The sequence below is a fragment of the Colobus angolensis genome, unplaced genomic scaffold (assembly GCF_000951035.1).
Source record: "Colobus angolensis palliatus isolate OR3802 unplaced genomic scaffold, Cang.pa_1.0 Scaffold244, whole genome shotgun sequence".
NCBI lineage: Eukaryota > Metazoa > Chordata > Mammalia > Primates > Cercopithecidae > Colobus > Colobus angolensis.
Genome location: NW_012115644.1, coordinates 574,279 through 586,422, shown reverse-complemented (window position 1 = coordinate 586,422; position 12,144 = coordinate 574,279). Strand labels below are relative to the sequence as shown.

The 12,144-nt window shown below is 35.6% G+C and overlaps 1 protein-coding gene across 1 annotated transcript; it reads left to right on the top strand.

Moving 5' to 3' along the window:
• The first annotated feature begins 680 nt into the window (after window positions 1-680).
• Window positions 681-9,805, top strand: GIMD1 (GIMAP family P-loop NTPase domain containing 1). Its single transcript, XM_011945716.1, has 2 exons — window positions 681-1,073; window positions 9,545-9,805. The coding sequence occupies exons 1-2, from the start codon at window positions 681-683 to the stop codon at window positions 9,803-9,805; spliced, it is 654 nt and encodes a 217-aa protein (XP_011801106.1).
• The last annotated feature ends 2,339 nt before the right edge of the window (window positions 9,806-12,144 follow it).

Sequence of the window (12,144 nt, the reverse complement as noted above, 5' to 3'; positions counted from 1 at the left end):
TATAACAGAATTACAAGGAGTTTTTATTTTCACCATTGTTCCCTGGTTGTAAAAGAAAATTAGTAAACAGAAGTCATCTTTAACATTATTTATATTTCACGGGAAAGAAGCATTCAGGAAATCAGGAAGGCTGAATTTTTGCAGATACCACTTGTGTATTCAGGCAGTGGGTCGGGAAGTGGGAAGATGGGGGATGTTGTTAAAAATGCAGGAAGGGTTGTTTCTTCCACTGTTCTATTCTTACTTTTCCAATAGTGAATAACCTTTAAATACTACTGCTAGCTTTGCCCCTGGGCTCAGGAACTTCAACACCTTTTCCTAAACCCACTCACCTATCACACTGATGAGTTAACATATGTCTCCTAAACATGGTTTATATGATCTTCACGTAATTTGGGATTTTTTTCCTCATTTTCTGCAATTACTGTTTCCTAAATCCTTCCTTATCTGTATTTGACTTCTCTCCCTTCTCATTGTAAACTACTGATATTATTTCCACATTCCTTTCTGTCACTGGGGCATCTCTGCTTTAGTGGAGCAGTCCTCCTCCATGCTTTAGTCACTACGAATGAAGGGAAAACAAATCCTACTTGGAGTGCAACCAGGCCAGGTAAGAAACCTTACATTGGGGGAATGCAGAAGCCTCATTATGCATGCTATATCTTTGTTTTCCAACAGCCATGACAGACCCCAACAAGGTAATCATCAACTTGGCCCTCTTTGGCATGACTCAGAGTGGGAAAAGTTCTGCTGGAAACATTCTGCTGGGAAGCACAGACTTTCACAGCAGCTTTGCTCCCTGTTCTGTGACCACATGCTGTACCCTGCGCCGCAGTTGTCACCTCCATAGCTTCATGCGTCGAGGGGGGCGAGAGGTAACCCTGCAAGTCCAGGTGTTGGACACTCCAGGTTATCCACACAGCAGGCTGAGCAAGAAGCATGTGAAACAGGAAGTCAAAGAGGCTCTGGCACATCACTTCGGACAAGAGGGTCTCCACCTTGCACTCCTGGTTCAGAGAGCAGATGTACCTTTCTGTGGGCAGGAAGTAACTGACCCAGTCCAGATGATCCAGGTAATACTAAGATGCAATTGCACTAATGCCATTATTACCTCTTGGAGGGCATTATCCTAATAGTAAAGAACCATGAACTGGTAAAAATAATAATTTAAACAACTAAGTGTTGGTCACCTAGGAATAGTAAAAATTATTTGATTTTCCCAAGTCATTTTCATGACTTCCTTCAGAGGAACCCAATCAGTCATTTTACAACTGGTTCATAGAAAAAAAAATGAGATATTAAATTTCAGAGGTTAACCAAGCCTCAAACCCCTGGAACAAAAAACCCAAATAAGTTTGCAAAATGTTGTCCCTGGACTGTTTGCATCAGAATCAACTGGGCTCTTTGTTAAAGAAGATTGATCCAAAACGTACTGAAATAGACTCCCAGGAGTGGAGCCTGCATATCTGCATTTTCATAACTTTCCATGTATTTCTCAAAAACAGTCAGGTCTTAGAATCATTGAACTTAAACACTGACTTGCATCCATTCAGCATCAAAGGGACAATCTCTTGTAGTTGACCAAGAAATGGGTGCTCATTCACTGACTTGGTCATTGAACACTCTACTGAGCATCTGAACAGTGCTTAATGACTGGTAAATGAGACATGAGCCCTTCCTTCAGAAAGTTTACAGTCTAGAAGAGGAAAATTAGATAAACAAACCAGGAAAAGATAATGCATTAAGTGCCAAAGTGGTATAGTGAATGAGGGGACGCTTCATAAGACTTAAGTCATAGTGAGCATTCAAGGGAGAGTTATGCATTCTGTATAGGAAAACAATTCGGAGTTTCAGATTCTTTGCTTGCCTTATCAGCTGTAACATAAGTGACTGCTCCATTCTAGCCATAAGAAGATCACAGGGACCTCAGGTTGAGCATAAATAACACATGCCACCTTTTCCTGGTGGTCTATTCCTGTTTGTTTGTTTGTTCATTTGTTATAGGTCACTAAGCCAGTCTCCAGGAGAGGAGCTGGATAAGAGGCCTGTGCATGACCACAGCTAGGAGATGGAGGGAGTTGGGAGTTTGTGTGTGTGTGTGTGTGTGTGTGTGTACGTGTGTGCGTGTGTATGATGTGTGGACTATTATTAGTAATAGTCTTGTGTAGACTATTACTAACAATTCTTGGAAACTGTTCATTGAGCTGCTCTATTCAATCTATAGATTTCTTCGTCTGAGTCAATCTAAATATAGCTCCTAGACTTCACTAGTATTACTCAGGAACTTCAATGAGTCACTGAGCTCAGAGACACCAGGTCTACTAGAAGCTCTACAGTTAAACTTTACACAGAATGGCGAACAGATCTTTTCTGTTCAAGTAGAACTTGTAAAAATGCTACTCTTCTTTTGGTTCAGTTTCAGCTTATACTGACATAGTCCCTGTTACAGCCCAGAAAGATAGTTACTTTGTTTTAATGAAGATTTTTTTCCCTTCAACTAGAAAAGATACTTCTACATGACAGATAAACACATTGTTTTTTGGTAACTGTGTATGTTTCTAAAACTGAAAAAAAAATGCCATATGTACAATCACAAGAAACTAGTGGAAAAATCAGGGTGACAAGTGTATTAAAAAAAAGTCCTCATCATGCAACTCCTGAAATACCAGGGACCTGCTATACAAAAGTAAAGAAGAATAGAAGATGATTGCAATTAAGAAACAATATGGGATCTAAGAAAGCCCAAAACCTCCTCCAAATTGTGAAAGCCTGTATTTCAAACAATGTTTCTGGTAGAAATCAAGTGGTGGGAAGCCTGCATCCATGACATCAGTATAATCTTTAGACAGTTCTTAAAAATTCACTTAAACCTATTATTAAGTAAACATTTAGCTGAGGCTATAAATGGATATAATTCAGTAAATTCAGTAAACACATAAACAACTCTTTTTCAAAAGCTACCCTGACTCTCTCCATATGTCTCAATATTTTTCCCTACCATGAACCTATGCTGAGCCCAAAAGGTTCTTGTAAATGATATACATTTTGAAAATAGGTTTTACTAGTTTTAGGATCTAGGACAATAATGTCATCTGTGAGGCTTTTTTATACATGTGAACTCAATTCCTACATGTCTTTGGTCTTTTAAAACAATGTTTGGCATAGAGTCTTCTCTTACAGCTGCCTTCCAAATCAGTGTGCAATTCAGGAATTGAAGGCAGCGAGGAGATGAGCTACGGCAAAGCTCAGATCCCAAATATTTCTTTCTGGAATAAATAACTTCTGTCTCTCAAGAAAATCAGCAGCCAAGGTTTAATAATCTTGAGTGGCCTATGATCCCTGGGAGCACTGCAGACCTATTCCTGGGTTCTGCTACAGTCTTTAATTGATGGTCACTTAAGCACAGGCTGGCTGTTTATGATCTTCCTGAAGGTGCCTCAGATGCTGGTGGCAGCCATCTGTATGTGCTCACAGATTGGAAGCAGTTGCAGAATGTCTGAATATTCAACAGGACCAGCAGCTGTTAGGAAGGAGCAAGAAGCTGTTAGGTCCTCAGGTTTCAGGCACACTATGGATTTCTTTTTCTTCCTGGCTGATGCAAAATGAAGAATGGAGTGCCTGCCTTCCTTCTTTTACCCCTTTGCAAGGGCACTGACTAGTTCTGTAGAAAGAGTCTACCAAGCCAGAGTCAGAGAAGTAGCTTCTTCTTTCCTGTGCCTCTCTGCTGTCTCTTTAAATATCTTCCCCAATTTGTACTTTAATATTTTGCAGAGGAGTTATATGCTGCCGGCTGTGACGATGGTAACATTTTCCCCAAATGATCCCTTTTTCTTTATTTTTGTTAGGCCTTTATTAATTTACAGTAAAATGATGGTGATATCAGTGAGTCATGTCTCCAAAATCGAGAAATAGAAGGAAGAATGTATTCGAATGTTATCTGGAATCTCATTTGAATGTTTACAAACCCACAAATAATGAATCAGAGAAGATATAATACAGTCACCTCAAGGAAAGAGCTAGCATACAGCCAAGCTGCACTAGGAATTGAGCCTAGGTATTGCCTACTGTCCATTTTCCCCCCACTATTATGGTATTTTGTATTATTACTGTGTACAAGCAAGTTTCAAGCATGTACTTTTATTTCATAATCAATAGCCGAACTGTTGATGTTGCAGACAAATGTATTTACAAAAAGCTCAGAAAAGCCAATTCAGAGCCTGAAAATACTAAATTAAGATTATGGGTTTAGTTGTTAGAATTTAGTTAAAAAACAGGCCTAATTACTTTATAGGTGTATGACTATAAATGTTACTAAAACTTTCTTGGTTTCAGTTCCTTACTTGTAATATGGAGATAATTTTATGTATGTGAAAGAGTTCTGAGCATTATATTTAATAAATACATCATGCTCAGCATTGCGCCCGCTTACAGAAGGTCACAGAAAATGGTAAAGTATTACTAGTATTGTTTTTATTGTTATGATCACTACCGAGATTGTGAATGAGCACTCATTCAAATGAACTACTAGATACGGGCAAGACAGCATAGAGATTAAGAGATGGATTCTAAAGTATTCAAGTCTTAGCTACTTATTTGCTTTGTGATCTTGGGCAAGTAACTTCTCTAAACTTCATTGGTAAGCTGAGAAAGACAGTAGTGTGTACTTCATTGGGTTACTTGTGGGATTAATACCCTATTAACAGTAAATGATACAGTTTAGGCACAGAAACGTGGCAAGTGCACAGCAAATAGCTCTGGCCATTATTACTTTATTGTTAGTATTTGTCTTATCCTAAAATTAGGAAATGGTGTTTTTTAGGTTTATCCTGGTAGACTTCAGAAGAAAATAGAGTAAAATCAAGTTTACATGGTCCTGATTTATAATCATAAGAAGTAACTTTTTTATTAATTTAGAAAAAAATCTGGAAAAATCCTGACTAGCTTAGTATGGTTAACCTGAAAAGCCCCAATTTAGTGGGAAAGACAGGGGACCTTGGTTCCAGGTCCAAGCCTGCCAGTCATCAGCCCTATGGCTTTGGCCAAGTCATTTGACACCACAAGTCCTCAATACCCTCATCTGTAAGAGGCAGTTTATACAGATGATCTCTGAGCGTGAATATTCTCTGGATCTGACCTAACGAGAAATTATCATTCAGCTTTGGCTCTCTGAAAAGGAACATGTAATATTTTAAGTGGGGTGAGAGTAAGAGAATAGCATAAAGTATTTTAAAAAATGGTCCTTATTGTCCTCCTGTTCCATGATAATTTTTTTCTCAGTTGATGTCATAGTTGGCTTTTCTTTTTTTTTTTTTGTTTCCCCCTAAAAAGTCCAGATGCTATGATTTCATCAACCACAAACAAATGGGGCAGGGCTGGTGAGGTCCTGGGAAAATGAATGTAGTTCCTGGATAACAAAGGTTATATCCTAACCAGTTGTCCCAAAAGGACTAAATGGACTCATATCCATTAGCGCTCGGAAAGCAAACAATTCATGATTGATTGTAAAATTTTCATCTAGCTTAGTACTATATTTAAATTATTAACACCAGATAACTTACATTAACTTATCTTGCTTTTGGATTTTTACGTGAGGTATCAATCAACTGCAATTATTCTTTCTCTGGGTCCATAGAGAACATGTTTGGCCACTAACATGAAGACTATTCAGCAAGCAACACTACTTTCAAATACTCAACTATTTGTTGGACAAAATTGACTTAAAGATTTTAAGCTAAATCAACCACTCTCTTCTGTTTTTGGCAGTAATTCAAAAGTGTAATTTCTCTCACAGTTTAAGATATGAGCATCCTTTCTTAAATAATTATAAATATGTAAAAACTTCCCAGTGACTGAACACATGGACTTTAAAGTGGCATGGAGCTTACAAATCAGTTTTCCTTAGGTGTAAAAGTGTGGTTTAAATTACGGGAAATGTCTAGTGGAGACCAAAAGGGAACATATTAATGTTACAATACAGAAAAACACGAACAAAAGAAATACCATGAAAGTTAAACTATTTACTTCATTAAGTACTAATCTAGAAAGAAAATAATTCTGTGTTGTGATATAAAACTCAAGAAAGGACTGTTTATGCAAAATAGTTTATTTAACGTGCACTTTTATTGTAGCAATACTATATTTCAAAACTATTTAAGGAGGCAAATACCTTATCTATTAAGTTACTGGGGCTCAAAAATATTTAATAACAAGTCCACACATCAGCCAATATATATATCTAAGGGTAAGTTTAGGATGACTCTCTAGGAGTTAAGAGCAGTAGCTATTTAATAATTTGCATGAAAACATTTTGATATTTGACAATCAGTGTGACCATATTCATAGTGTACTTGGTGAATATCAGGTCTGGCTCTAAATTTGATAAACTTTCAGAGATAAGAGTGATTGAAGATCAATAGCTATACTTGTTTAGAAATAAAATCTTAATGCTGTACAATCTCAATCATGCTTGATTACATTAATTACCTTGTTAATTCCTATGTATTTTTTAAGAATCTGGTCACTGCATCATCACATGCAAGGCACTTTGTCTGATCTTTCCTTTTTACTCCTACTTCCCACCTCCACCCCAAAATGGGCAAAATGCTCACCTTTATAGTGCTAACATAATTTCTATCACATTTGCAATTGAAACAAATTCAAAGTATTTCTTTCCTGTCTGTTTCCCTTTCTAAGTTAATTTAGCACACAAAAATCTCCACTAAATGTAAACAGAATACGTCTGTCTTGTTCCACACCCGTCCCTACCACGTAGAACATGCCTAGAACAAAGTAGACCCTCAGTAAATATTTGCAAAAGGAATAAATCATCTAAAGTGCTTTATAAAATTCAAATTCCAGGATCTAGCCCTAATGGTTCTAATGCATTTTTAGAAAGCCTCACAGGTGATTCTGATGCAAATGATTCAAGGATCACTGTATTCCCAGAGCCCAGATCTAATATACTTAGTACTGTATTAATTTTTTTAGTCACTTGCATTAGTTTGCTAGGGCTGCTGTAACAAAGTACCACAATTACTGTCTTTCAGTTCTGGAGGCTAGAAGGCTGAAATCAAGGTGTTGTCAGGGTTGGCTCCTTCTGAGGGCTGTGAGAGATCTGTTCCAGGCTTCTTTCTTTGGCTATTCGTATATGAAGATGGCTATCTTCATATACGAATGACACTCTCCCGGGACTTGCGTCTTTGCCCAAGTTTCCCTTTTTTATAAGGACACCAATCATACTAGACAGGGACTCACCCTAATGACTTTAGCTTAATAAATTATATTTGCAATGACTCTATTTCCAAATAAGATCACATTCGGAAGAACTAGGGATCAGAATTTCAACACATGAGTTTGGGGGAGGATGCAATTCAACCCATAACATCACTGTTCATTTACTTTGCAACTCTGTGACTCCTCTTCCAGCAGAGATCTGTTACAATATACTGAATATACAACAAACTCTAAAGAGGTCTGCAAATTTTGCTATGTTACCATTAGGCAAAATGGGATGTTGACATTATATGAATACTAATTTTTTAAAAAATTATTTTTTAATGTTTAGAATATTTCTATTACAATAATTATTCCCTAACATACTGATTGTGAAACTTTAAGCAGGGTATTTTTAGGAGGAATAGAAATATGCAGTTATTCTATGGTGGGTATACGTAGACAAATTTTGAACAGATATGACAAAAAATTTTGTGCCTATTCCTTGAAAGAGTCCCTCTGAAGAGAAAATAGAAAGTCCAGACTACAGGCAAATTCGTGGTGATAAACTGCAAAAGAAAGAAAAAAAAAGAAGTTTTACAAAGATTAATTATACTTCAAAACCAAACCCTGAAAAGAAATAAATAGAACCCTAAGCCTTCTATTTGAGATGATAATGAGGGTCTAAATTCCAAATTAATTTAACAGATGTTTACTGAGAATTTACAATGTGCTGAAAGCTTTGATTGATATGGAAAGACATGAATCTTGCCTTCAAAGAGTTTACTATGAAATTGTAAAAACTGATGTATAAATAAATGACTCTGATAAAAGCCAGACTGTATCAGTTGTAATTGGTAACCATAATTGTGATGTTTCTAATTTTAAATGTTTTGTCCCATAGTTCTCATGGGTATTTTCATGTTAGATTTACATATCCAGATTCCTTCCTTCCTTACTCCCTATTGCCTGCCTTCTTCCCTTCCTTCCTTCCTTTCTCCTTTCTTCCTTTTCTGTTTTCTTTCTTATTTCATTCTTTTTTTCTTTCTTTTCAATTTTTCAATATTATAAATTCTAATCCTGTATTTTTTATGTACATTGAAAATGATTTCCCAGACTGTCTTTCAATATTTTCAATAAATTTTAAAACCAGGATTTGTGTTAATACATATAACTCAAAGTCTATAAGTCAGTTTGCCAACATCATAATGGAGATAATAATAGTATCTCCCACAAAGAATTGCATTAAGCTTCAAATGAGGTAAAGCATGTAAAGTGGTTAGCGTAATATCTGGCACTAAATGTTAGTTTTTCTCCCTTCTTTCTTTCTTCTGATTATTAGAAGTCTTGGTGTTTCTTATTATGTTTATTCTTAGGCATTTGTATTTTTCTTGCTATAAACTGGTAGTAGTTTTGGAAATGTTTTGATAATAGTATTGTTTGGAATGGAGGGAATGTTATTTTGTTGTCACGTTGTGATTTCATATAACTTTGGAAATATCCAAAAAAGTTCAAGGGTTATTTCTAGATGCCTTTCATATGACATGAACAATTTGCCACATGCTGTTACTTCTGCTTTATATCAGCTTATATTCACTAATCAAACAAGAATTTATTACATAACCAACTTCCACATATTACTAAAACAAAGAAACGCCACTCTTCAGTGTTTTTCAACCACGTTAGAGGAAGTCATCAGATAAATTGTGTTCCATTCTAAGCATGTGAATTCAGGAAGATGAGAATCACAGTAATAATATTTTGTGGTTCTTCCGAATCACCAAATGTATTTTTATCTTAGCTTTTCCATTACATGTCCACCTGATTAATCAATAGATTCTTAACAGATTATATAATTTCATATCTTTAGTAGATGCTTGTAATGATAATAACATATTTCTACAAAAAGTAAAAGATAAAACAATTCCCTTGACCAAGGTCCTCTGACTTAAATTCAGTGGCTTTAATGGAGTCAGGTAGTCAGACAAGTATAAATGGAACCAGATAGTCAGACAAGTATAAATGATTACTGAATGTTGAAAAATCTATGCAGCAATGCAGTTTTGAGATTGTGTATATATCAATTATCATAGCAAAATAAAAGAGAGAATTTAATTATCTGTTTAATCCTGCCTTTTTCAGAAAGTCAAGCCCTTTCCCTCTATTTGCTTACAATACTTGACCCTGTCTTCATTTCTTACTTTGTATATCAGCTTTCAGAAACATAGTAATATGGATCTGCTGGCTATCTATATTGGACCATAATAAATCCTTTGCTCATGTTTGAGGAATATAGTTCAAGTTCAATAGCTATTTAACTTCTCTCTTTCAGGAACTTCTTGGGCATGCTTGGATGAATTACACAGCCATTCTTTTTACCCATGCAGAAAAAATAGAAGAGGCTGGGTTTACTGAAGATAAATATTTACATGAGGCCTCTGATACCCTGACAACACTGCTAAATTCTATTCAGCACAAATATATTTTCCAGTATAAAAAAGGAAAATCACTCAATGAACAACGAATGAAAATCTTAGAAAGAATCATGGAATTTATAAAAAAGAATTGTTACCAAGTTCTTACCTTTAAATGAAATTTATGTGAAAGGAAAGGAGCATTGGGTATCAGAGTCAGAAGCCTAGCTACAAAGAATGCCTTTATTGACATAAATGTGAACCATAAGTACTCTGATGAGAGTGTACATTGGTATAACCACTTTGGAAGACTGGAAGTTAAAAAGAACATCAATTATTCAAGATTTCTAATGCAAATCCCATGACATAGCAATTACACTCCTGAGTATATATCCAACATAAATGTGTATATTTGTGTACTAGAAGACATGTATGTACAATAATGTTCATGGAACTACTATTCAAAAGCTAAACATACAGAGTATTCAAATGTCTATTAATAGTAGAATGGTTAGGTAAATTGTGGTATGTTCCCACAGTGGGATATTAGAATAAGCAAGCTCAACTCTATGTAACAATACCAGTGAATTGCTCAAACACAATGTCGAAAAATAAGCCAGACATAGAAGAGTACATACTCCATGATTCCGTCTGCAGAAAGTTCAAAAACAGTAAAACAAATGTAATCTAAACTACTCTGATGGTAGAAGTGCTGGAAATCGGGAGAGTGGTTAACCCTAGGGAGGGGATTGTGAGTGAAAGGTTACACTTGGTGTGGCTTCTAAGATTCTGGTCATGTTCTTTTGTTCTCTTGATTTGGAGCCTGGTTTCACAGGATTTGTTCACTTTGTGAAAATGCAACAACAAACACTTGTGATTTATAAACTACTTGTATATGGTATATTTAAATAAAAGTTAAAAATAATTAGTTATTATCCATTAAAAAGGAACTAGCTTGACTGCTTACTTGATGACAGAAAAAAAAAATTGTTTAAACTTGTCAGAGTCTGTTTCCTTCTTTGGAATACCTACTCATAATTATTGTAATGATTAAACACCCTGGCACATGGTAGTTGCTTAAAATATGCTAATTTTCTTTTCCACTTCCTTGTAACCTGTGGTTTCTATTTCAGTTTGCAAACATTTGGTAAAAACTCAAAGCAAGCTCTTTTGCAAAAATGAGTATAACAATTGTGATAATTGACTATGAATAAAGCCTTGACTAAAGACCTTCTACCTTTGAAGGTTGGCCACTATGGTTTAGTGGAGAGCTTCAGGATGGTCCCAATGGTAGCAGTGAAAATTGAAGGAAAATAATTCTAATCAGTCATAAGAGTGAGTCCACCAGCAAGTCAAAATCAGATCACTTTCATAAATATTTGTATACAAACTTCATAATTTATAAAATTCTTTCACAAAGATAGTTCCCAATTTACAAACAGTTTGTTCTTATAATCTAATTTATAAGGATTTTTTTTTTTTTTTTGGTGTACAATATACTGGATTTGGATTTTCCATTAGACACAGGATTACAGCTGGTGGTTATTCTCACAGAATAGTCTTCAAAAGCCTACTTCAATGCACAACATTACGTGAACTCCAGTACATGTTTGAATTTGTGCTAGATTTATACAGTGTTTCTATAGGAAAGCATAATACAGATTCCAACTTAAAACAACATCTCACTTATTTCTTTGCATGACCTCTTTCTCCTATGCTATGGGCCCTGGACTAAGAAGTGGGAGACTCAACAATGGTGCAGAGTTTGGAAGTGCAGTGAGAAGTGACACTGCCCCATGGGTTGGGGGGGCTTGGGACAGAGACAGAGACTTGATGCTAAGAAATTGAAACCATGGTGACTGCTGGAGAAAAGGAGGATGGAAAAGAATTCAGGTGTTAAGTTCTTCATATACTTCATTTATGTGTTGTCAGTTAACTTTTCTAGAACACAAACACTAGTTCATTTCAGGAAATATATATGGTGCAGAACATTAAGGATTTAAGCTCTGTGAGGCTGGCCTGATATTGATGATTAATAGAGAAGTGCTTTTAGTCAAAGAGGATTTCTGTGATGTTCTTCCCTGAACTATTTATTTTTATATTTGCATATACAGTATCACCCCTTATCTGTGATTTCACTTTCTGTAGTTTCAGTTACCTGTGGTCAATTGCAATCTGAAAATATTACATACAATAAGGTATCTTAAGAGAGAGACCACATTCACATAACTTTTATTACAGTATATTGTTATAGTTGTTCTAGTTTATTATTAGTTATGTTGCCAATCTCCTACTGTGTCTAATTTGCAAACTAAACTTTATCACAGGAATGTACATATAGGAAAACATAGTATGTTTAGGGCTCAGTACTCTCCTTGGCTTCAGGCATCCATTAGGGCCTTGGAACATATTCCCTCTGGATAAGGTATTCCTACTGTGTACGTGTGTGTGTATATACACACACATCCATTTTCACATCAATGCTTAAAAGTGGTAACGTTACATACTTTATTTTCTT

What these genes read in the sequence shown, in the direction of transcription:
- GIMD1 (XM_011945716.1), top strand. Translation starts at nt 681, where the DNA reads ATGACAGACCCCAACAAGGTAATCATCAACTTGGCCCTCTTTGGCATG. An exon ending in ACCCAGTCCAGATGATCCAG is followed by an intron (nt 1,074 to 9,544) that starts GTAATACTAAGA and finishes TCTCTCTTTCAG; the next exon opens with GAACTTCTTGGGCATGCTTG.